The 26,561-nt window shown below is 44.0% G+C and overlaps 1 protein-coding gene across 3 annotated transcripts in view; it reads left to right on the forward strand.

The window, feature by feature from the left end:
• The window catches only part of DOCK1 (dedicator of cytokinesis 1), a 278,288-nt gene that overhangs the window by 207,125 nt on the left and 44,602 nt on the right, over window positions 1-26,561 (forward strand). For all 3 annotated transcript variants that reach the window (XM_059852216.1, XM_059852217.1, XM_059852218.1), the window contains exons 34-39: window positions 5,684-5,769; window positions 5,957-6,113; window positions 10,204-10,244; window positions 11,587-11,677; window positions 15,357-15,476; window positions 24,830-24,919. In XM_059852216.1, the coding sequence (XP_059708199.1) occupies window positions 5,684-5,769; window positions 5,957-6,113; window positions 10,204-10,244; window positions 11,587-11,677; window positions 15,357-15,476; window positions 24,830-24,919 (585 nt within the window). The remainder of the gene's footprint in view (window positions 1-5,683; window positions 5,770-5,956; window positions 6,114-10,203; window positions 10,245-11,586; window positions 11,678-15,356; window positions 15,477-24,829; window positions 24,920-26,561) is intronic.

The following is a 26,561-nucleotide window of genomic DNA, read 5'->3' on the forward strand; positions in this document are numbered from 1 at the left end:
AGAAGCAGCTCTTAATAAATCTGTAGGCAGAGTAAATGAAAATCTGCGTGGAGAGACTTAAGTGAGGGAAATGGCATCAGCTTTATTGCTTTGATTTGTTTTGTGCTGGATGGTGTGTGGAGAGGTTGTGAACTGTGTTTTGGCTTCATCCAATTACTGCATAATCATTTTTTCTCATGTTTGACTCCAGTGCTACTGTAAAGATTGAAATGCTCACTGGGATGCCATTTAAACAGTTTCCTGTCAGATGCTCTCTTTTGTTGCTTGTCATTTTTTATTTGTACAATTATATAGATCATGAAAAATCCGAGGGTGACTTTATAGCTAAATTTATGGCCCTCAATTTTCCTGACAGAAGGAAACCAGCTTTGTGTGGAATAGCTGGCTGATTTTAATAAATGAATGTCTTAAATATTTCACTTAGGGAGGTTTTTTTGCCTTTTAAGAAAAATGCCTCATCCTTAAGTCAGAGATGTCTGGGGTTGTACTTGTCATAGTATTTCCTGTGGCAGTGTAGCTTCTTTATGGATGTAGCATTGACAGGACAGGAGCAGGAAAAAAATCCCTTTTCCATGGGTTTGGAGGAACCAGCCACATCCTCCAAGGAATAATCAATTCTCCATTGATCATGCACTTCTGAGTTTGCTGAGTTTCTCAGGTTGACCTTTGGGGAATGAAGAACACAGGCTTGGGAAAAGCAGAGGTTGAAGGAAAGTCTGGGCTGGGTGGGACCTCTGGAATTCATCTGGCCATTAGGTTGGGTTGTCTGGGACCACCTGAAGCTCAGTTTGGAGTATTTCCAGTGGGAGTTGTTTGAGCATTTCTCTGGGTGAGCTATTCCAGTGTTTAATCCTGGCCTTTGGAAGGTGTCCTTGCCTGTGGCAGGGGGTTTGGGGTGATAAAAGGTCCCTTCCAACCCCAGCCATCCCAGGATTCTATGATTCAGACTTGCTGCTTTTTATTTCCTGATGGAATTCCCTTGGGTCAGCTTGTGCCTGTTTCTGCTTCCATCTCCTCTCTCAGCACCTTTTAGGTGTTGGAATGTTTGAGCTGGATTTTCTCTGGGCTGAGCAAACCCAATTCCTTCAACCACTGCAGGTTCTGCAGCACTCTGCCCTCCTTTAGACCATCTCCAGCTTGCCAGGGTCTCTCTCAGCTGGTGGATCAGAGCCAGACATGGAATTCCAGCCATGGTCCAACAAGTGCAGTAGTCCTGTTGCTGCTCTGGCCGTGCTCTTGCTGCTGCAGTCCAGGACACGTTTTCTCCATTCAAGGGGGAGACTTTTTTCGTGTTCACCTTGGTAAATTGGTTTTTTCAGTCACTTTCTGGCCCTTTGTGTACCTGGAAAAACCTTCCATGAGATCTTGGTCTGTGGTTTCCTTGGGAACTGAAGTGGGGATGCCTGGTCTGTAGATTCCTCACTCATTTTTTTTGTCTCTTTTGTGTGAAAGTGATAGAAATAGATAAAATCTATTTTTTGTTTTAATATTACCAGTACCTAGGCAAGCTTTGATGCTTAATGGGTCGATGTAATGTGCTGCTTTATATCCTTTAGATGCAAGTACCAATTATCCTTGTCCAGCACTGCTTCCAGAGAGAACTTCCAAATGGCATGGTTGGCTGCTGCTAAACTAATCTGCCAGAAATCCAATTATCTAACCTTATTAGTCACATCAACAAGGGTTTAGGTTGGCTCCACTTCTCCAGCAGATGTATCAACCTCATGATTTGTGGGGGAGGAACTGCAGTTTTTTGCAGGCCTCCGATGCTGTGATGGTTTGTGTGATAAACAGGCAGCTTTCCCTGTGGTGGTTTTCATTTCAGCAGGATTTGGGTTTGCCTGGTAAAACCAGGAGCAGAGAGAAGAGTTGATTTTTTTTTCTTCTCCCAGTGTATTTAGAGACAGAACAAGATAAATACCCCTTGTTTTTACTGAACTGTAATAAGGCTGACTGAATTAAAAGCTGGAGTTGCCCATTTTGTCCTCTCCCTCTGAAGGTGCTTTGAAGCCTTTATAAGACTTCAAAGTAGCCTGTACCTCAAAGCAGGAATCCCATCCTAAAAACAGTGTGGGACTGAAGCTTCTCTGTGGAAGGAAACACCTCCTCCTCCTCCCCTTGGCTTCTCCCTTGGCCAGTTTCAGGAGCAGAGCCTCCAGATCAAAGGGAATTTGTCAGAGCCACAGAGTGATGAAAGAGAATTGGTTTGATTGTTCAGGGCCTGCCCAGGTGAGTGGGATGGATCCCGTGGTGCCAACAGGAGGGAAAGTTCAGGTGGAACAGCCCCTCAGCTGGAATGTGGAATTTGGAGCATGGAGAGCTCCTGGTGTTGATGTCTGTTGCTCCCAGCTATATCTTCATTCCTCATTTCCTACCAGCACTCTTGGCATAAATCTTAACTCACCTTTTCTGGACCTGTGTCACTGCTGATGCCACGTTCTGCTTGTTTGGAGTTGAGCCCATTTCTGACATTTAACAATAAATCTCAGTGCCACCAAACAGTCACACCAGCATTGTGATTTTCATGTGCTGGTTATTGGTGAATTTCAGCTGGATTTAATTCCCCCTAGTCAGAAGTTACCCTCAGTTCATCAGAATCTCTCTTGGCTTTCAGAACCTATAACTCCTTATTAAGTTTTTTTGCCACCTGAGCCCTGGGTTAACCTCCCTTTCCCTGTGCTGTGCATTTGCAGATAGGACTCAAGTAAATGACTCTCCCAGTTCCTTCACAGGATCCCACTGAACACTGAAATCCAAATAACTAATCCCTCACAAAGGATTGGTTTCAATAAGGAATATTTTTTAATTACCTACAGTTGAAGTGTAAATGTGTAAGTTTTTTTGGTTTCTGGCCTTTTGGAAAACATCAGTAATCCTCTCTGACTCCACCTGGGGAGCAAGGGAGAAAGGTAATGCAGTGGCCTCCAAGGTGATCTCATCATTTTGAATGGCTCCAGATCTGGTTCCCAGCTGGAATGCTGTGGAAAAATAGGAAAGAAAACAGATGAAACCTTTGGGAATAACCACCAACTTTCACAGAAACCTCTGAGCAAAGTTTTGCTGTACTTGGGTGCCATTTCTGCATTAGAACTAATTTCTGCTGGTGTGATCTGTCACTTGAATTTTATATGGCAAATTATTATTAGCCCACATCAAAATGAATTTATAGCAGCTTGGAGGGCTGGAAGTCCTCCTCATCTACAGCAAAATTAACTTGTCAGCCAGTGCTACAAATTCAGCCTTCCTTGAGGTAAACCCAAGCCCAGAAGTGATCAGTTGAGTGGACATGAGATGGCTCACCCTGATTTATTTGCTCCAGGTGGGAGATTGTCACAGACAGAGGAAGCACTGGAGGTGCTCTTTGCTCAACTTCAAACTCTCATCCTAAAGAGAGGCTGAGATCTTGATCAGCTGCAAGGAAAAGTGGATAAAAATGTCCTGTAATCTTCCTGGTATCACCCCTCAAGCTTTCAGTGTCAACAGGAGGATGTGAGTGTGGCTCCCTAAGCCTCCAGAAAGAGCCTCAGCAAGTGGCATTGGCTCTAATGGATACATTGGAGATTTGGCACTTCTTCATTTGAGACTAAATCCCATCACAGTAATTGCTGGCTTATTTATGCATTAAATTAAATGTAATGCATTTATAAAAACTCAGTGCATTAGGGAAAAAAAGAGAGAGAAAAGGAAAAATGGAGTTTATCAAAAACAGCTGTTAGGTGCAGTGTCCCAGAGGCATTGGCTTGTGCAGCTCCAGGGTCACATTCCTGCTCCTATCATGGGAAGTGATAAACCTCCAAAGCTCCATAAACCTCAGCTGGTATTGCTAAAACCTTCCTCCATGGAAAGACCACTGAAGGAATTGTAACTGATGTGAAATAACATTTATTCATTTGGCTCAGATGATCAGCATCACAGTGACTCCGTGAGAAATACCAGGAATGACTGAAGAGCAAAGATCTTGTTAATGATCCTTAAAACCCCCAAAATGCCACAAGTCTGGCTCTGTTCAGCCCAAGAGGCTGTTAGGGGAAATGGCCCAACAAAGCATGGATTTACAGAGGTTTAAGTAAAACTGATAGTGGGAAGATCCTGGAGATCCTGCATGACAAATGTAATTGCTCTTCTCTATCTGAGTAATCTCTTCCTAAAAAATACATCACCTGCAGGGCTGGGGCTGGCAGCAAGTGTCATTTTTCACATTGGGTTAAAAAGTCAATTTTATTCTGGGCTCATTAGGGAAAAAGGTTTTTGTGACTTCTCTGTTTCATCATTGTGTTGTTTCAGTGTTTTACTCAACTCTGGGACTGTGGGAGCATGTTTGGCTCTGGGAGGGGGTGGATGCATTTTCCTGCCTTTTCTCATCTTCTGTCATTATTTTTATAATGGGTTCATTGTATTCACTTTGACCAGGGGCAGGACCTGAGGGAGCAGCTGGAGCTGTGTCAGGGGAGGGTCTGCTTGGATCTCAGGAAAAGGCTCATCCCCAGAGGGTGCTGGCACTGTCCAGGGAATGGGCAATGCCCCGAGGCTGCCAGAGCTCCAGGAGCCTTTGGACAATGCCCTCAGTGGGGTTTTTGGGGTGTCAGTGCAGGGCCAGGAGCTGCACTGGATGATCCCTGTGGGTCCCTTCCAACCCAGAATATTTTAATGATTCAGACAATGCATTCTTTCTCCACGGGTACATTATGTGCTGTTAATATCACCTGCAGATACAAAGTACATCTCTTGACATTTACAAAATGTTGGTACTCATTGTTCTTGTGCCGGGGCCCTTTGCTTCTCCTCAGCATCCTTGGGGGTGGCTTAAGGAAGTGACAGTGAAAAAACCTGGTGACAAGTGTTGTGTCACCCAACTCCCACTGGGAGCACTGGGCTCCCATTCCTCTGCCAAGGGCTCCCAGCTTGCCCAGCCTCTCCTGCTGAGATCTCTGTCTTTAATCCTGTGGCTGTCTGTGCTTACTTAATGAAGAATTAGGAATTAGGTGACTTCACTGATTCATGGCAGAGCAGCAGGCCTGGGGTGAGCCTTCCTCCACTAACAGTTCACATCCATTCCTAGCAGCAAGAGCTAAAACCCTCTGTAATCATAAAAAATCCAGGGAATTACCAGTTTGTATTTAAAACATATTCTGTTGGCCACTTAGGTTTGCATCCTTTTGATATTGCCCAGTTGTTTGAAACGACTCCCTTCCCTTCTGCAGGGTTTATTAACAGCTTGATCAGGCTGTGTCCTGCAGTCAGTGTCTGTGTGCTGAAAAGGGGTGTCAGGGATGCTGGGGGTGCACCCAGCAGGGTTCTCCAGCCTCAGGTGTTGCCTTTCCTCTCTGAGAGCTTCCAGTATTTTTGTGTTCAGTTCTGCTGCTGGGGACATTCTGTCTCCTTTCTCCCTGCCCTCAATTCCTGTCATTAATCTCCTTCTTTAGTTTTCCATAATGCAAATATTTACACTTCATTTAACAGCACGACCAATGATTCCTTTAACCAAAGAAGTCCTTGTAGGGCAGGAGATCGTCGTGGAGAGTCTAAAAACCAGAGACTGCAAACTCTAAAAGTCAGTCAGCCTTTAAACCAGGGGCTAAACGTCTCACCGAGGCACCCAACCAATCTGTGAGGCATTGAGGCTACAGTAATAAAGTGAAATATTTGCCAGCTGATTATTTACGCTTGCTTTGTTTAATTACAGTTCGAAAACGAGATCATCACCAAACTGGATCACGAAGTGGAGGGAGGCCGTGGAGATGAGCAGTACAAAGTGTTATTTGACAAAATGTAAGTGTTGATCAGCAGCAAAATTTATGTCACGGGGAAGTCAGGAGAGAGAGCAATTAGACTACAATGAACTTTGTAGCCCAGAAATAATTAAAATCTGTTAACGATGAGCAATATTTAAAACTGCACCTGAGTCAAGGTTTTTCTCTGCGTGTGATTAACAAGGCGAACTTAATTGGTTTTTCAGTCTCTTGGAGCACTGCAGGAAGCACAAATACCTGGCCAAGAGTGGGGAGACCTTTGTGAAGCTGGTGGTGAGGCTGATGGAGAGGCTGCTGGACTACAGGACCATCATGCACGACGAGAACAAGGAGAACCGCATGAGCTGCACCGTCAACGTGCTGGTGAGCAGCAAAACCACCACAAACCTCCACAAAACCTCCACAAAACCACCACAAATCACCACAAATCACCACAAATCACCACAAATCACCACAAACCACCACAAATCACCACAAACCACCACAAAACCTCCACAAATCGCCACAAAATCGCCACAAATCACCACAGAACCACAACAAATCACCACAAAACATCCACAGATCACCACAAAATCACCACAAACCACCACAAAACCACCACAAACCATCACAAACCACCACAAATCACCACAAAACCACCACAAATCACCTCAAAAGCACCACAAACCACCACAAAACCTCCACAAAACACCATAAAACCACCACAAATCACCACAAATCACCACAAACCACCACAAAAGCACCACAAACCACCACAAAAGCACCACAAAACACCATAAAACCACCACAAATCACCACAAACCACCACAAAACCACCACAAATCATCACAAAACCTCCACAAATCACCACAAATCACCACAAATCACCACAAATCACCACAAACCACCACAAATCACCACCAAATCACCACAAAACCACCATGAATCACCAGGAATCACTGCAAAATCACCACAAAATCACCACAAATTACCGCAAAATCACAACAAATCACTGCAAAATCACCACAAAATTGACACAAATCCACTATGAAACCACTAGAGAATCACCACAAAATCACCACAAATCACTGCAACATCACCACAAATTTGCCATGAAACCACCACAAAATCACCACAAAACCACTGCGAAATCACCACAAAATCACCCAACATCACCCAAAAAATCTCCACAAAATCACCAATAATCACCACGGAGTCCCCGCAAAACCACCAAAAATCACCACATAACCACCACCAAATCACCTAAAACCCCACCACAAAACTACCACAAAACCACCAAAAATCACCACAAATTCACCACCACATCACTCAAAAACCCACCACAAAACTACCGCAAAACCACCAAAAATCCACACAAAATGATGATAAAATCACCCAAAAATCACTACAAAACCAACATAAAAGCACTAGAAAATTACCACAAAATCACCCAAACCCCCATTACCCTCAGAATCCTGCTTTTTTAACAAAAGGCTTGTGTCAAGCAGAGTGTCTGTTGGGATTCTTGGGGAAATTTGGAATGCTTTAGGTTTTTTCCTATTTTTTTCTTATTTTGGTAAAGGCAAATCTGTGAAAACATGGATTATCCCTTCTTTAATTGTTTCTACAGAAAGATTTAAGCAGAAATGTTACAGGGCCTGTTCATTGACATTTACAGTTGGTGTATAAACAGCTCTGTGCTGAAAACCACTTGACATACAGAATGTTGGAGTTCTCTGCCATTTACTCCCAAAATTCCCATGGATTTGCCACCCCATTTATATTCTGCTCTCTGCTCAGCCCCTTTATTCAAATTATTTGGAGGAGTTGGAGGTACTATTTGATTCACAGCAGGAAAAGCTTGGCTTGTTTTCCTCACTGATGGGAAATTTCCTCCTCTTGGATCCTGAAGTTTTGGAGTGTCCACCCCATACACAAATCTTGGTCCATTTGGGCTGGAGTTGGAAGCAATAATTGTTCCAGTTGTACTCACACACATAATGAACTTTGGTGGAGATTTAGAAAATGAGATTTTGCAACCCAAAACTCAGCACCCATGAAAAATAGCTTTCAGAGACCCCAAAATAACATGAACTAAATATGATTCTTCCACTGTTTGCCTCTGAGAATTCCAAGCTTTCCTCCCCATGTCATCATCAAAGCTTTGATTTTGCTAAAATACATGAGGCACAGCCTGTGTTTATCATTTATGTGATCTGGCTGATGGATTTTGTTCAGGAAAGAGCAGAGTAAATAGTTTGCAGCTTTTTTTTTTTTTTTTTGCATATAATGTAGTTTTTAGCTTTTTTATTTTGCACTTAATGCAGTCCTGGCCTGGTGCAGTGCAGCATTTACACTGCCCCTTCTCATCAGCCATGAACAAAACGGTGCCCACTGGAGCAGGAGAGGAGATGGAGGCATCAAATCCGAAATTGGGCATTTATTTTTAGTTTGTTTTTCCTCTCTGCACATCAGAAAGCATCAGAATGTTTGGGAAATGGGCAAAGAGGAGGGACTTGGAGAGTTGTCACAGGCTGGTGATGCAGCAAGTGCTGTTGGGCTGCCTGCAGAAAGGTCACGGCGTCCTCCTGAGCAGAACCCTGCTGGAAAATCCTGCCAGGTCTCCAAGCAGGATGGGAAACAGCACATCACAGTCACCACACACTGTGTCAAACTGGGAAAATTCCCTTGGGAAGGTGAAGTTGTTTCTCCTTCCCTTCATCAGAGCACTCAGAGCCTCCCAGGAGCTGTCGCCATCCCCGTGGGGAGAGGAACCCTTGGGAGTTTGTTCTCTCCAGGTGTCTCCCAGCAGCATCTCCTGCTGCTGGCCTTGGGCAGCTGAATGTGGAGGCATTGGCAGAGGACAGATTTTGTGGGTGATTTGCTGCTGTCAGGTGCAGTCACTGTGAGACTCCAAGCACGGGCCTGTGGAGCTGCTGGGATCCTGGGAAGCGGCGCAGGGCGGAATTTTCCGTCGCTTTCGCTCGCCGTGATTCCAAACCTGAGCTTGATTTTCCACTCCCATTTTCCCTCCAGGGCCCACTCAGCCTTTTCATCATTCTCCAGGTACCTGAAGTGAAATTCATGCCTTTGCAAAAATCCAACCCACGGCTGAAACTCGGCACAATTCCCACGTGAGGTCTCACAGAGTTCCTAATTGGGACTTCATTGATCCTGAGCTTTTCCTGGGATTAAATTTATCGGCACTGACGGTGCTTTAACTGGGAGGGTTTGATCTGCATTTATGCCACTGCTGCTGGGAAAGGGCTGGAGCCCCAGGAGGGGCTGAGGGAGCTGGGAAGGGGCTCAGCCTGGAGCAAAGGAGGCTCAGGGGGCCCTTGTGGCTCTGCACAGCTCCTGCCAGGAGGGGACAGCCGGGGGGTCGGGCTGTGCTCCAGGGAACAGGGACAGGAGCAGAGGGAACGGCCTCAGGCTGGGCCAGGGGAGCTCAGGGTGGATTTTGGGAACAATTTCCTCCTGGAAAAGTTTGTGCAGCCCTGGCACAGTTTCCCAGATGGAGTCCCCATCCCTGGAGGGATTTAAAATCTATATGGATGTGGCACCTGGGTTCATGGGGCAGTGGTGGCCTTGGCAGTTTGTTTTCTGAATGGAACCCAAAACTGATAAGCAATTATATCAGCTGAAATACTGGAATAACCCACCAATCCTCTCTGAAATGGGGATTCTGTCTTGCATTCCAGTTCTCTTCTAAGGGATCCCTTTTGTGTTGGATTTACCCCTCTTTTAGTACCGGGTTGGTGCTCCTTTAGTGCCTCCTCAAACTTCTTTAATTTAGCATTGAAGTATATTTAATTCAGTGAAGAAGGACTTGCTTGGTATTTTGTTTTCTTAGATACATTTTAAATTTTGGAGGCAAACTTGAAATTAGATTCAGAAATGCCTTGAATCTCTCCCCCAGTTATCATATTTTGCATTTACAATATTTGCACTGTTAACCAGTTTATCTCAAGGCTGGAGGCACTCAGAGGAGAGTGATGCTCATGTGTGACATATGAAACCAGACAAATAACACTAATCTAACTTTGAATTTCCAAGGAAACTGTTAGAATCCAAGAGCAGATGATGTATTGCTGGACTAAGGTTCAGAGTTTTCAATCCATAGAACAACTGTTGCTTAAAAATTTTGGGTTTGTTGTATGTTAGAAAATTTCCAGTTGAAAATGGTTAATGATGTGTGACTTGCAAATGCCAGCAGCACATTTCTACCAGTATTGTTCTTGAAAATTCTCAACCTTTGCAATGAGACAGAAGCTCTAAAACATTGCAACATGAAACATCCCAGCATTTGATTTTCTGAGTTAAATGACTTGTGTTCCATCACTGGAGGCAAATTTCATTTTGCAGTTTGGAGGCTGACGTTATGCAATTATGAATTTTTAATTTGGAGCGTGTTCTGTGTACATTCCAAAGTGTGAAATCAAAGACTTTGTAACCAAATTATGTTGTTTTTCAGAATTTCTACAAGGAGATCGAGAGGGAAGAGATGTACATAAGGTTTGTAAACATGACTGGTGACAAACTGCCTGACGCAGGCTCTGTAATTGGGGAAATTAAGTTCATATTAAGCAGTCACTTGGGGGCTGGAGGAGAGGAGTAATGAAAAATCACACCTTGGCTGAACCTGAAGTAATTCAAGAGCTTATCTGCACTGAGAACAGAGTGCTGGAAGTGAAAGTCAGGAGATTATCTCTGTCCCCTTTCTCCAAGTCCTTCGGTTCCATTACAATGAGCACTGAAATACTCAGGAGCCAGAATTCTTCTGCTGGTGAAGAAAACAAATAAGCTGAGCAAAGAAATGATGTTACCTCCTGGTGAGGTACAAAATATGTGACTTGGAATAAAAAACAACTGTGAAATAATACCTGACTGATACTTATTTTAAACTTAAAGCTTTCAAAATCTCTTTTCAGACCATTATTTCCGTGTAAACATGGAAATACTGTGCTTTGTGTAAACCTCAAGGTTCACAGCCCCCCATTTGTGCTTTGGCTGGCTGTTGCTTACACTGTTGTGCTCAAGTGATGAAGTTTGTGTTTGTACTGCTATTTTAGGTATCTAAATGTGACTCATTATTCATTCTCAGGTGCTTGTTATCTTTTTGGAAGAGTTTTCAACTTGTCAGCTCTCTTCCTGTTGTTCACATGGTTTTAATTGGTCTTTTAGAAGTTTGCAAAAAGAACAGGAAATGGCAGGATTGATAATTGTGGACAAACACACAAAGTGATTTCTTTTTATTTAGGGCTGCCCTGTTCAGCATCTCCCTAAAGACAAATTACCTCTCACTGTCAAACCCCCAGCCAAATTCTCTCCAATTTCTGTTAACAAACTCATGAATATGAAACTTGAAAGGATTTTCACTGGCTTTTTCAAAATTCAATTTTTAATAGTTTTGTGGGGATTTTTTTAATTGTCAGTGTAAAAATCATCAAACAAATGAAGAGAATTGAGTGAGGTGTGATGATATTGAAGGTAAATAATGAAACTTATTCCTGTCCCCATAGCTGAACTGTAAAAGTGCTCTGTCTTGCACAACATCTGCATTGGATTTGTTACTCACCACAAGTCGTGCTCATGGCCAAAGATTGGACCCAAAGATCTTGGAGGACTTTTCCAACCTTAATGATCCCTTGATTCCCTGAGTGTCCCTTAAAAACAGCACAGTGGAAATGCACATGGTCCTAAATGTTGTCTGCACACAGAAATGGGAACTTTAACCAATCCCACAAATACTTACTTGTTTGAAGATAGACTTGAACCCTTGTAATCTTCAAAATAAATGATTGAGTGACATCTTAAAGCCCCTCTTTTTAAGAGCCATTGTTTGTTTTGCTGGCAGGTACCTGTACAAGCTGTGTGACCTGCACAAGGAGTGTGACAACTACACAGAGGCTGCCTACACCTTACTCCTGCACGCAAAGCTCCTCAAGGTAAACCCCAAAGCACATCCCAGGTCTGGGAAATGCCAGCAGCAGCCGGCCAGGGGGGTGTTTGGCACTCAGAAGAGCTGCCCTTGAAGCTGATGAAGCTCTGGGTTCTTTTTTCATCCCCAGAGGAGAGCAGCACTTCACTGGATGGCAGAGGTGCAGCTGGAGTGAAGGGAATGTGGTCAGGTCAGCCCCACAAAATCCAAATTGCAAATATCCAGACTGTACAATATGTGAAAGCCTCTGAGCAGATATTTTAGTAAATGAGCTCTCCACAGATCTTTTGTGCAAGCTGTGCTGGAGCCCCTGCTCGAGTGCTCTTGGGTGTCTGGAACTGATCTCAGAAAATTGCAGGGAGATTCAAATGGCCTTCTTTCCAAGGTCATGCCTTTCAAAGGTGCATATAATTTTAATGCAGTGCTACCCAGTTTATAGCACATTTGGAGAGGCACAACAATATTGCTCCTCTTCAAGGAGTGTTTGGTGTAGCCTGCAATATGCACAAATAACATGTTACCTGCAGAAAGTGCCTGAGATAAAGCATTTGAGTGTTTAACACTACCCAGTGCCAGCCAGAAATGGAGTGAAGCTGTACTTCAGAAGCATTAATCTCCTGAAAACATTCTGGAGAGAAGATTTTGTCTCTAACATGCAGCTTTTTTAGGTGTTCATGTCACAAATGTGGCAGCAGGTACCCACTTTGCTCTCCTGGGTATCACTTAGGAAGGTGCTGCTCTTGCCAGCAGACACTTGTGTCATGAAATCACATTTAATACAGCTGAATCATCACTGAATTCCTAGGTTTGTGTTTTAATTTTGAAAAGGAGTTAATGGGAAAAGTAAAAAGCTCAATGTGATAAAAATAAGAGGTTTTGGAGGAGTTTGAGTTAGTCCTGTTTGTCTTCCTCACATTTCAGAACCAGCAGTGAAATCCTTCTTCCTCAGGGAGTGCTGGATCTCTGTCCACCCCCCTCAAGGACATGACCCCCCCCCCCAGGGGCAGAGAGTCAGGGACAGAATAAATGAGAATTTCATTTTCCCCTTGATGTCCTGCTCACTCCAGTGTATTGCAGCCTCCTGGTCCAGGGAAAGTTTCCCTTCCAATGGCAGGAGATGGAACCAGATGGGCTTTAAGGTCCCTTCCCACCCCCAGCAGCCTGGGATGGTGGGATTGCACCCTGCTGTGCTCATGGTGCCCCTCTTCATCCAGGAAATGGAGCTCATCCTCAGCAGCCAACTGTTCTTGGCAACCCTGGCTTTAATTTCAGCAATCCCCAGCAGAGTGTGAGTGTCAAATATCTATTTTGAAAAGTTGAAAAGGGGAAGGTGTTAAATGAGATCCTTCTGATCCGTGCACTGAGAATTATTCGTGCTTCAGAGCTGAGTAAACTGCATCCAAGCCATAAAAAGACTGAAAATGATGCAGAGTGTACATGTGCAATTTAAATTAAGACTCTCTGAAATGTATTTACTGTATTTTAAAATCATTAGAGGGTTATTACACGAGGAAACATCTCTAAGATTCATCTGGAGTGCAAAAGCACTGTGCCTACTTCACGTGGATGAACCTTTTAGACAGGATGAAGGATTCATTCCCTTCCATGGGGGCTGTGCTCCTGAATAAATGATGGAATAAACCATGCCATAAAACCTCACTCAAACTTCACCTGGCATGGCCTGCACTTGTTAGACAATTTCCTTCCTGTGACCTGAAATCAGAGTTTAGCCAGCTGTGGCTTTTCTTAGGGGATGTGTTCAGAGAGCAGGTGAGTGTCTCACTAAATGTGCTCCTTTGAATTCAGTGGAAGAACTCCATGGGAAGAAATACCCATTTTTCTCTCCTTCTAATGCAAATCGATAGCAAATGCCAGGGATGAATTTGTCACAGGTTTTCATCCCTGAGTGGATGTTTGTTTGTAAGTATAATTTCATTAGAGGCTGGAATTACTTTATTATCAAAGTGTATCAATCTCTGGCTCAGTCCCTGCTCCTGCAGCCCTGAGTGGAGGGAGGAGTTCAGTGTTGCCTGAGGAGCAGCAGTGCTGGGGGTGTGTAACTGAGCAATTGAGTTTTTCTGTCAAGCCTCAGGACAGGATTTTCAATGACACTCATCACGGGCAGGTATTTCATCCCAGGGATTTTAATGGGATCACATCGAGGGCAGGACTGAGAGTGGGTGAGAATTTCACCTTTAAATCTGCAAGAAGGCTCAGTCTGTGGAGGGAGAGAGGCCAAATTACTGCAAGCTGACGAAGCACACTCAAGAAAAGATCTTTTTGTTGTGTTTTCAACCCTTTTTCTCAGAATTGAGGTGTTCAAAACTAACAGAAGATAGCAGCTCTTAGCATGCTGAAAAAAATTCCATCACATTGCAGGCTCCAGCAGGTTTGTGTTACTCAGAAACAGAGTTCAGAACAGAGCTGTCAGAGGTGTCTGCATGACCCAAACACAAATATTTTGGCCAAATCAAGAAGTGATTGGGTGAAAATTAATAAGATCTAGGAGGTAAAGTAGCAGTAATTCTGGAAGTGAATGTGGGAGTTGCTCAGAGAAGCTGTGGCTGCCCCTGGATCCCTGGAAGTGTCCAAGACCAGGCTGAATGGGGTTTAGAGCAGCCTGGGAGAGTGGAAGGTGTCCCTGCCATGGCAGGGGTGGGATGGGATGAGCTTTAAGCTCCCTTCCAACCCAAACTGTTCCATGGTTCCTGTGATTGACATCTTACATTTGATCCATCAGGCACTTGCTGGAAGAGCCAGAGCTGCTAAGTGCAGACAGACTGAATAAAGTTAATTATGCTTTCCCTGCCTCCAAAGATCCTCAGTGAGTTGGAGCCATCCCATTTCCTTGTCTGCAGCCCTTTCTTTGATGCCCTGTGCAGGCTGCCCTAGAGCAGAGGCTGGACAGAGCTAAAGAATGAAGCAGGGATTGATTCCAAGGATCTCCTCCGTGGATGCACCTTGGGCAGCACCAGAGCCCAGCCAGGGCTGCACCCAAGATGACCCAAAATGGCCCCAAAATGCACGGCCGGGCACGGGGTCTCTCCCTGGGATCAGCTCTGCTCCATTTGCACCTTGCAGTTCATTGTCCCAGCCCAGCTTTAGCCCAGGCACTCCCACCCTGCTTGTTTTTCTCTCTCCAGCCCACGGGGTTTGTGCTCCTGGGCTGAGATTTGGCTCATTTGTCCTTGGTGCCCAGCTGGAGCAGGAATTGTTTTGTCTCCCTGCTCTGTGCACAGAGCTCACCATCCCCTGATATGAACCCAGACCCACTCACTAAAGCAGCACAGAACCTGAAAAATAGAAAAGCCAAACCTGAGGCATCACCTTTGTGTTGATGGATCTGGGCCCCAGGGTTTCTCCCACACAAAGGGAAGTGTTCATTGTGTCCCCAGCAGGTTGTACCCATCAGCAGGCCAAGGTCACTCTCATCAAACTCACCGAGGAGAGGAGGCCACCTCCAGAAGCTCCCTCCAGCTGATGGATGCAATTAGCCTCCAATTACAGCATCCAAATAAATGCTCCTTGTGCCCAAGGAAGCAAAGGGCACAGCTGTGAAAAAACCCTTTGTTGGTGCATTAACTGCAGTGCCACTCCTTTAAAGAAAACCTCTCTCTTTTAATTCACTTCAGAACTCATAGCTTTGGATTTGCTTTCACTTTTCCCTTTTTTTTTGTGTGATTTAGTGGTCAGAAGAAGCATGTGCAGCACATCTTACCCAGCGGGATGGATACCAAGCTGCTACTCAAGGACAGCTGAAAGATCAGCTCTATCAAGAAATTATCCATTACTTTGACAAGGGCAAGGTAAAAAGGGAGGAAAAAAAGTGCAAATGTATTTCATTGCTTTTCTCTCAAACTTATAAATTTAATAGTAAACATAGTTTGCATCCAGTGACCTTCAGGAAGCACTTACAGATAATGATATTACCAAAAAAAAAAAGTCAAGAGAAATCAATGGTACATTTATAACTCATCTCTTAAGGGTAAATATATGGGCATATGATGCCATGGAGTAAATAAAAAAGTGATGCATGTAATTTGGAGGACTTTTTCTGGCAGTTACAAGAGCTGAGAGAATCCTTCAGCTCCCCTTGTTTTTCCTCATGTACACAAAAATAATTCCCTCGGGGCCTGGATGTCTGTGGTTGATATCATAAATATCCTGGGATGAGGATATTTCATTGCAATTGCATCTTTTAATGCAGAAGGAAATTGCATTTGGCCTTGCTTGGTGTTGGAGAGGAAGGGGGTTAATGTGGGAGACAGGGATGGATCAGTGTTTGGGTATTTCAGGCACGAAATATTCAAGTGTGGAAGTAGGAATCTCTTAGAACATTTCAGAAGTGCAGACTTGGGGTTTAAAAGTAAACAAAAGTGGTGTTTTTTGGTAGAATTGGAATATTATCCAGCCAGCCCATCCTTTCCAGGTGTGTTTTTAGCAGAATCAGATTAAAATCCTAGAATAAATTTGATAGGAACTCTCATTTCTATTATTTTGTTAGAAATGTTGCTTAGAAAGTCAAATTTTATAGCTTATCTTAATGCAAGACTTAAAAGTTGTTAATGAGTGATGCTAAAAGTTGTAGTTCTGGATTGGGGTAAAAATTGTAATTCTGGACTGGGACTTGTGAAAATATAATTCTGGAGGGGTGCACAAGTGGCTGTTTGGGGCTGGGGCTGCTGGAGGTGACAGTTCCTGCTGCCCAAAAGGTTTTTCCTGGGTGAATGAGAAGAATCTCATTTGAATGAGGGTCACAGCTGATTCTAAATCTTGTTTTAATCTTACATTCCTGTCTGGAAGGAAAACCAGGAGTTGCCTGTTTTTATTTTGTTGGTTCTATTTTGTTTTATTTCATTTTGTTGGTTTAATTTTGTCTGTCTTTATTTCTTCCTGTTGGTCCTTTCTGGTGTCCAGGCACTGGGAATTGTTCTGCTGGACACCAGTTCTGTGCAGAACTCAAGTGCCAGGACTCCTGTGTGGTTTCTGTGTCTGTGAGGAGATGGTTTATTTCCAAAGTGCTCTTTCCTACTTACACATATTCCTTCTCTCATTTTCTGGTCACTCAAGCTGGTAATAATTTTTCACATTACTCCATGAAAAGGGAAATAAAAAAATCAATATACACTGAGAATATTCATCTTGTGTGATTTTGCAAATGTCAGGAAGCTCCAAGTGGAGGTTTCCAGTGTAGATGGAAGGTAATCCTCTCATTTGGGACATTCTGACATTAAGTTAAATCAACTTCTTGCATTCTTTGAGCAGTTTGCAAATGTAGCCCAGCAGCTGCTTTAGCTCTCCAGGATCAGTAGCACACCTGAACCAGCCTTTGCTGTGCATTTTTGGGACACAGAACCCATGCCCAAACCAATTTTTGCCTTTTTTGTGCCATTATCACCCAGCTGGGTCCCTGCCTGGCAGCTCATCCAGATCCCACTTGTTTGATTTCCCATCCTGTTAAGTTATCAGGAGGTGTCAGCAGGAGGTCACCAGCCCTGGGCAGCTGTGCAGACACTCCAGGCTTTTCCAGAAGCTCAGGAGTTTTGTTTTCCAGTTGTGAGCCTGTGCCTCTCCCAGCCTGCCTCTCCCAGCCTTCAGGAAGCACTTACAGATAATGATACTGCAAAAAAAAAAACAGTCAAAAGAAATCAATGGTACATTTATAACTCATCTCTTAAGGGTAAATAAATGGGCCTATGATGCCATGGAGTAAATAAAAAAGTGATGCATGTAATTTGGAGGACTTTTTCTGGCAGTTAAAGAGCTGAGAGAATCCTTCAGCTCCCCTTGTTTGCCTGATGGGAAGCTGTGGATTTGGAAGGGGAGGGAGATGTGGGACTTAGAAACATTGTGTAGAGGAAATGGAGCAAAGGGATATCCTAAAATTGGGTTTAAAACATTGGCTTTTTGTTTTTTAAAGGATGGTGTAGGTCAGCCTCTCAAAAGTCAGGATCCCTTTCTCTTGGCAGAGTAATTTCCCAGGGGAATTCACAGTTTTCTTGTCTATTGAAAGCCAGCCATGAGGCTTATCCCTTAAATATTGGCATTTATGGCAGGTGAATTTAGATTTAATCCTCCCCACACAGGCTGGGATGGAGTGAACACTTCACTGCTGGCCCAGAAGTGCCTGAGAAATTTGTAAGTGAGGAAAAAGGAGCCTGAACTTGCCCTGAAGGCAGGAATGGGGCACCTCATGTGGGCTGAGAGCAAAATGCTGGCCCTCAGCAGAGTATCCCTGGTACTGGGAGTTCCAAATCCATTTAGGGTTCCTCATTTTGATTTCTATTTTTAATCCTATTTTAAAAATTATTTCTATTTTTAATTTTAAAGGAAGTTTGGTTTTTTACCTGTTTTTGACTTTTGGTCCTTAAACCAACCTTTTACAAAGCTGAAGTACAACTTTCTCCTTTAAGGAAGGAGCATTTCCCAGAACTAGCTTTTGCATTTTGCACTTGTTCTACTTTTTGGATTAAATTCCTGATTAGTTATGCTCTTCATTCCTTTTCTAAGCTCCTTCTTTCCAAAAGGAAACTTGTTTCCATGATATAGGGATCTTCTTCTCTTCTGGATCATTCTTCACTGCACTGCACTTTCCCATCTCCTCTCCAACTCTCTTGGCTTTTGCCCTTAAAATCCTGATCCTCAGTTTATCCCAGCATCTGACCATCCTTTGAGCTGCTCTCTCTGTGCTTTCCTGAAGCTTTGTGATTTCCAACAAAGCCCTCAATGCAGGGACTTCGCTGGAAATTCTTGGGTTAGAATGTGCCAAGGTGAGAAGGGAAATAGTGATGGGACTCAAGGGTTGGGGGAAGGGGTGACATTCATTCCTGTGGGAAGGAGCTGATGGAATCAATGCTGATGAGCTCCTGAATCCAGGGAATGCTCCCTGGCAAAGATGAGGTCTTGTTTTAAACCAGGTTTGTTTGTGGAGCCACAAGGGAAGCAGCAGCATTCCTGTTCCTGCCTCCTGAAATGTGGGACCAGCCACAGGCTCAGGTTTGCTGGTGATGCTGCTGCTCATAAATCAGGACAGGTTTTCCTCTGCTCCTCCATAAATTGAAGGTGTTGGTTCTGAGGAGGAAAAAACCAAACAAATGCACACTGCTCATTTGTTTCTGCTCCTCCTTTTTCCCCTCCTCCTCCAAGAAAAAGCTTTTACTGCTTACAGCAGCCACAGAACAGAAAATATCTGAAATTATACAGCAAATGCCATGCTTTGGCTTATAAAGCCTTTTTTTCTGGCTCATAGGATGACATCAACTGGCTTTTTCTTCCATCTTAACAAGTGAGTGGAGAAATTCACCTGTCTGCCAAAAATCTGTGTGAGGCTGGTGGCCAGCTCAGCCCTGGTGCTGTCCTGAGAGCTGGGAAGGACAGAGAGTCTTGGGAGAGGGAGGATACAGAGTCTGACCCTGTTCCAAATGAATATATTTATTTATTTCTAGAGTTTCCAACCTGGCTGTATTTTGAATGCAGTGCTGACAATAGAGAAATGCTGAGGTTTAGCATTTTATTTAAAATATTAAACCTTCATGCTGGTTCATTAACACTGCCTGAAATTTAACCAGCTTAGGAAGTCCCTCACACGTCAGAACATGGCACCATAATATTCTTATCCCAGACTATCTCACTGCTCCTGACCATTAACTCTGCAGGAGCTCAGAAATACCCTGAGATCCTCCTTTGCTGCTATTAACCTCAAAAACTAAATTGGATGCTGTAGTTCTTTCTGGCCAACAAGCAATCCAGCTTGAAAAATAAATGAAATCTCCGGGTTTTCCCTAAAACAGATCTCCTGCATCTGCAAAGTCTTGCCCATAACAATTTGCAGCTCATGTCTACACAACTAAATTTAGGCTCTGCACATTTTTCTTACCCCCTGAGTATAAAAGAAGCATTTTCCTTCCAGTATCAGCAGCCTCTCTCCCTGGTCCCCTCTGCAGATAAATTGTTTCTCCCATTAATGAGTTGTACCTGGTACAAATCCTGTGTAGGAGCTCCCTGTACAACTCATTTCTCCAGAAGACTTGCCATGTCCTGGGCAAAGCTGGGAAAGCTTCCAAGGCAAGAAATCTGTGAGGCAGCAGATTGGGAGTTATTGACCTTCAAGAATACAGATTTCATTTATCAGGATCCTGGGCCACAGCCGTGCTGTCCTCACCTGAATAAATTGGCTCTGGAGCAAACAGCTGAATTTTTCAGAGGGTTGTGACACACAGTCCCTATTTCTTTGAAAATGGTGGGAAAATCTCCAGTTTTAGGTTGGTTTTCTGTGATGTTGGAGGTGTTGAGGTGCAGCTGCACGAAGGAAAAGCCAGGTAGTTCAGGAAATAGCCTCAAGTTGGATCAGGGCAAGTTTAGGTTGGATGTTAGGAAAAGTTTCTTCATGGAAAGGCTTGGCAAGCAGAGGAACAGGCTGCCCTGGGCAGTGGTGGAGTCCCCACCCCTGGAATTGTTTAAAAAGCGCATGGATTTGACACCTGAGGATGGGGTTTATTGTTTAACAAGGTGATGGTTGATGATCTCAGAAGTCTTTTCCAACATTAGTGATTCTGTGCACTCCTGGGCCTCTGGAGCTCAGGGCTCTCTCCACTCAAGAAACTGAGTTCCATAATCCAAGTTCTCATTGTTCCTCTGAAGGAACAACTGGACAGTTGGGAATTCCAAACAGAGATGTTTCTGGCACAGTGAGGTTTCTAAGAGGCACTAGAAACAAAACATGGGTGCTTTTTCTCTTAGGCAGAGGTCTTGGCTGGAGAGGAACCAAGTTAGACTGGCAAAAATGGAAAGAATCTTTTCCCCTTTCTCCCTTTTTTACTGTGCATGTGCAGTACAATAGATTTTCAGTACACTCCTGAAAGTGTTCCCTTAAAGATAATGTGACACCATGTCAGCAGGAGAACTTGTAAACTGACTTTTACAGAAACTTTGAAGGAATTCCAGTAATTTAAGCCAGAAACAAATGTTCTAATGGAAGCTGCTCTGCTGAGAGGGCTGGGATTATTTCACCTGGAGGAGGAGAAGGCTCCAGGGAGAGCTCAGAGCCCCTTCCAGGGCCTGAAGGAGCTCCAGGAGAGCTGGAGAGGGACTGGGGACAAGGCATGGAGGGACAGGACACAGGGAATGGCTTTAAGCTGACAAGGGATAGATTCAGATGGGATATTGGGAATTGGGAATTGTTCCCTGGCAGGGTGGGCAGGCCCTGGCCCAGGGTGCCCAGAGCAGCTGGGGCTGCCCCTGGATCCCTGGCAGTGCCCAAGGCCAGGCTGGACACTGGGGCTGGGAGCACCTGGGACAGGGGAAGGTGTCCCTGCCATGGCAGGGGTGGAAGGGGATGATCTTTAACCCAAATCATTCTGGTGTGATTCCATGGTCTGCTTTTCCCCTGTTCATCTCCACTTCCTTGCTAGGAAGAACACAGGGATTATGTGATTATTGTCTGTTGTACATGAACTAAATCTGGATCACATTTAATTTGAGGATTCATTTTTCAGGCTCTGGAACATTTACAGAATCCATTATTAATATTAATATTCAGTAACATCTAAAGGCTTTGTTCAGGCTAGAGGAGGTGCAGTGGAAGCAGCTTCTGCTCCAGTGTTTATGGTGCTGACAGACAAGGGTGGGAAGGTGAAAAAAAAAATCAAAGGAGATTTAATTCTGCTAAAGTTGTTATTGAATCAGTGGCAGTGCTGTGGTACCTATAGGCAGTGATGTGTAGGCAGAGTGTGTCTGCTTGCAGAATCACTGACTGGTTTGGGTTGGGAAGGACCTTTAAAGGTCACCTGGTCCCACCCCATCACAAGGACATCTATCAGCTCTCCCAGGTGCCTCCAGCCTGGCCTGGGGCACTGCCAGGGATCCAGGGGCAGCCCCAGCTGCTCTGGGCACCCTGTGCCAGGGCCTGCCCACCCTGCCAGGGAACAATTCCTCATTCCCAATATCCCATCTTAATGCATTCCCAGACCTGGTTTAGGAATACATCTCTGCTCAGCCAGGAGTCAGTGGGAAGAACCAAAGGAGTTTGTTTAGAGTGTTGATGCAAATCAAAAATGATTTAGGCTTCAGTTTATTTCCAGCCTCAGTTTGGAGAGGGGCTGGTTAAATCTGGAGCACACAACCAGGGAAGCAGGACAGGGGAAGTGATGGTCACACGGTTGTCTTTGAAATGAAAATATGCACAAGTTATGGATGACTGAAGTTCAGAAGAAAATGGCACTCAAAATGAGGGAAGGTTAAGTGATTTTGAAAGCTTTCACTTGCTGACTTAACAAACACCTGAATATTAGTTCAGTTCCTATAAATTGGTGCTGTATTGTCCTTCTGAATCAAAGTGAACTCATCTTGGTGTGTGAAAATGTCCCCCTTCTTCTGCAACTGTGCCTTTACTCTTAAATTCATGGTAATTTTTGTTTAAAAATAAAAACATGCTCTGTATCATCATGCTAGATTAGATCCATAATATGGATAAAAACATTCAGATCCTTCCATTTGCAAAAATTGCGTTGCAGAGCGTTCAGGCTGCCTTGTAATTTCCTGCAGACGTGATCCCTCATTACCGTGATTGTAATTAGTCCTTCTGATGCGTTTTTCACCTTCAAGGCACTTTACAAACATGAGGCAACTCATGCTCATTCCAGTCCTCTTCCCTGGATAAATAACATTCTGAACCTTGTTGGAGAAATAAGTAAAATCAAGAGGAGGGGTCGAATATCACGAGGAGCTGCAAGGAAAGGTTAATGAAGAACCAGACTCTGCTCCTTGTGAGCATTCATGGCTTTTTTATCTTAAATTAGGTCACCTCTTTGTCCAGACATGATCCCAGCTGGTTTTTGCAGGACTCAGAAGCTCCTTTCCCCTTGCTCAGCCCCAGAGTGCAGTTTTCAGCCCTTGTTTTGTCTTTACTTGGAGGGCAGAAATCTCTCTCCATTCTCCATGTGATCTCCCATGTTCTTCCCTCTGCATTTCCTCATCTCCTGCTCCATCAGCAGCTCCCTCCCTGCTCCTGCTGCTTTTCAGCCATTCCCACTCAGTTTGCCAGGATAACCTTTCAGTCCATCCCTCCCCTTGAAAATTGGCTCCTTTTTTCCAGAGAGGAGCAGGGATGGCCAGTGAACCAGTGGGACCCATCTTGCTTTTTGTGACATTGGCATGTTCCACGTGAAGACTTGCTGAGGATTCCTCCTTAATGTTTTATTCTTATTTTTCAAATCAGCATCTAGAACCAGGAATTCTTCTAAAAGTCTAATTTTTTCCAGGTTTTCCAGATATGCTAAGAAATGCAGTTTCACCTTGCCAATCAGTAGACAAAGAGAATTCACCTGGCACTGATCTTGAGCTTTGAGTGTGGAATTTCATTTGTGAGGTTTGGGGAGCTTTTGGGGTTTGGGGTGTAAAATATCTCTTATTTGCACAGTGCTTTGAAGAGGATGGGATTGAGGAATTTTTATGGGATGGATGCCAGGATCAGTTATTGTGAAGGTTTCCCCAGGTCACATTTCCTCTTCCTTCCCCAGCATCAACCTCCCACCATCTTTCTAAGTTGTGGTGCTTCATCCCATACTCCCTATCCCCAAAGGTGGATATTTTTGGGGAAAAATGGGGAATTATGTGTTCAGCCCTTCCCCTCAGCCCTTCTCCATCCACCTTCTCTTGGCTGCTGCATCCCCTCAGGATTCCTTGAGGGTGAGGAACCATGTGTCCATGTGTGGCCTCATGCTGAGAGGAGAATGAGGTGGTGTGGCCAGAGAATTTAAATTTAAGATGAAGGCTGATAAAATCTGCATTTCTAACTTATTCTGAAACTCATTTTTATAATAAAGTGAGGTCAGCAATGCCAACGAAATTTCAGCAGCAGAGGTAGATCATCAAGTTTGATCTTAGATAGCCTGGTGTGCTAATTTAAGCATATTTTTGAGTTGGAGTTGTTCTTTATCTTTGGAGTGGAAAAAATAAATGAAAAATGCACATTTAAAACCATTCTTGCTGCTCCTCATTAAGATTGTTGCCTTCTGAGGAGCTGAAGGATATTGTTAAATTTCTTTGGGTCACTTGAGACGGCTGCTGAATTTCATGGTTGAGGAACGAGAAGAAGAAGAACCAAAGGAAATATAATGAGTATTTGTTCAAAGCAATATCTGCAAATTGCCTGTCCTGTCTAATACAGATTACAGATATTAGAGGGAGGGAAAGGTGATTATGAAATATAATCAATCACCAGCCTTGCTCCAAAGCCTTAGGTCGTGGGTTTCTTGGTGGACAGGCTGTTTGCACATTACTGGATGGGCTGGCAGGAATAATTTCACTTCTGAAGCTCTTTGGTCATTTGGCTTGATTGGGATCCAGCACATTTGCATCCTGTGCCAGAGAAGGTCATGGAGCAGATCACCTTGAGTGCCACCAAGCTGAGAAGGGCGATGGCACCTGGGTTGTATTAAAAATGGTGTGGAGCAGGACCAGGGCAGGGATTGTCCCTCTGTACTGGCACTGCTGAAACATCTCCAATCTCATTTTTAAGTTTTGGGCTCCCCAATGTTAATAAAGTCATTGGGGGGCTGGAGCGTGTCCAGGGAAGGGATCAGAGCCCAGGAGGGGCTGAGGGAGCTGGGAAGGGGCTCAGCCTGGAGCAGAGGAGGCTCAGGGGGCCCTTGTGGCTCTGCACAGCTCCTGCCAGGAGGGGACAGCCGGGGGGTCGGGCTGTGCTCCAGGGAACAGGGACAGGAGCAGAGGCAACGGCCTCAGGCTGGGCCAGGGGAGCTCAGGGTGGATTTTGGGAGCAATTTCCTCCTGGAATGGTTTGTGCAGACCTGGCACAGCTGTCCAGGGCAGTTTAGAGTCCCAATGCCTGGAGGGATTTAAAATCCATGTGGAGGTGGCACTCGGGGACATGGGGCAGTGGTGGCCTTGGCAGTGCTGGGTGAGGTTGACCTCAGTGAACTTGGAGGGCTTTTCCAGCCTCAACAATTCCATGATTCCATGAATAGAGACATTTATAACCCAGCACAGCTCTTTGGCACATCAGATGCTCAGTGTTTTCAGGCATGTGACACAATTCATTTGGTTGCTTTATTCAGATTTATTTGATTCTAATGTTGATGTTTAACCAAGGTATGTAATTCAGCTTCTTTTTGTTGTTTTGTGATTATTTTTTTTCCAACAGATGTGGGAAGAGGCCATTGCCTTGGGTAAAGAACTTGCAGAACAGTATGAAAATGAAATGTTTGATTATGAACAACTCAGTGAACTGCTGGTAGGTTTTTTTAATGACATAGACACCGCAATAATTTATTTCAGAGTTGAATTTCTAAGCTTTTAAAATTATATAAAAAATACTATATCAATGACAGTAAAATTCGGAAACAAATACCCATCATGGTTTTGTTGGACCAATGTCAGTTAACTGGCTTCCACTGGATTGTGTGAAAAACATTGAATTTATTTTTTTTTAGCTGAAAGAAAAGCATTTCAGTAATGTTAAGCTGATTTATTTGGGGTATGAAAGGAAATTTTGAATTTAAATATAAATGGGGACATGAAAAAAAATCCCCATTCTCTCTCAAGTGTCTTTCTATATTCACATTTCTTTTTTTAGGTATGAATAATCCCCAAGCATTCATGTCTCCAGTCAGTTATTTTTGCCCTGACGTTACCCATTCATTATTCCTGCACCATTTTTTTCCTCCTGTTCTCTTCCAAGGAGAGAAATGGCAGCTGTCACTCCTCAGGTCCCAGCCATTTCCACAGGAGTTGAGATGTGATTCCAGTTTGTTTCTGAAAATTTTTGACTCTAAAGTTTTTGATGCCTTCCTCAATTTCTTTGAATTATTTATCTGTTTTCTTTATCCCAGTAGGTCTGAGCTGGGCATTCCTGTGGTGTTGAACTCAGCTCCACATAGCCCCAGCTCACTGCTCCTGGTGGGGTGGGCACAGAATGTTCTTCATTTCAGCATAAAGGGAATTGGGTAGGATTGTTCCTCAGCTAGAAATGGTTGTCAGAGGTGATTATTCACCAGGGGGTGGCTACTCTCCGAGTCCCTCAGTTTTCATTTTCCATCTCCTTTTTGCTTGCACTTGGGAATGTGAACGGGTTTGTCACAGAGGCAGCCACTCTTTAATTATCCTACTGGATCCATTTTGGAGTAGAAGTTGGGATTTGCACTGTATTCATTGTAGCCAATGATCACAGAGTGATTCAATGATTTGGGTTGGGAGGATCTTGAAGCTCATCCAGCTTCACCCACTTTGCCATGGGCAGGGACACCTCCCACTGTCCCAGGTTCCTCCAAGCCCTGTCCAACCTGGCCTTGGATATTTCCATGGAGTTTTTCCTTTTTCTAAGAAAGGAGACCCAGAACTTCCAGTCCTCACATCAGAAAATTGAGTTTATCTTCTCATCAGCCAAGAGGTGAGATGTCACAGAATTAGTCCTGGCGTGCATTTCTCTCACAAGACAGAGATCAAAATTCACTCTCCAATATGAGTCAGGTCTCACATACCCCATCGGCTTTTCTCATTGCTGCTGCTGAACAGCTCTTTTTTTTCTCCCACAATAAAATTTAGAAGTTTTTTGTTCTTTCTATTCTCCCTCTTGTCTCTTTTCTTCCAGCAATATTAAATATTAGCCTCTAAGACAATTCACAAATGACAAAATAGTTTTACTCCAGACGAGCTGAGAAATACTCGGCAGATCTGGGTCTTTGTAGTCTTGGTGCCATTTTGTTATCTGTCATGTGGGAGCAGCACTAAGCCTCCCCCCAGATCAAAAGTCATTCTATTTGCAGAAATAATAGACTAAAAATAAGTTAATGAACAGATCTTCTGAAGCTGCTCATTTGCTATTACTTCATCATTAGAGATAAAGAACTCGGCGTCGAAAGCAGATGGCGTCTGAC

The sequence above is a fragment of the Haemorhous mexicanus genome, chromosome 7 (assembly GCF_027477595.1).
Source record: "Haemorhous mexicanus isolate bHaeMex1 chromosome 7, bHaeMex1.pri, whole genome shotgun sequence".
NCBI lineage: Eukaryota > Metazoa > Chordata > Aves > Passeriformes > Fringillidae > Haemorhous > Haemorhous mexicanus.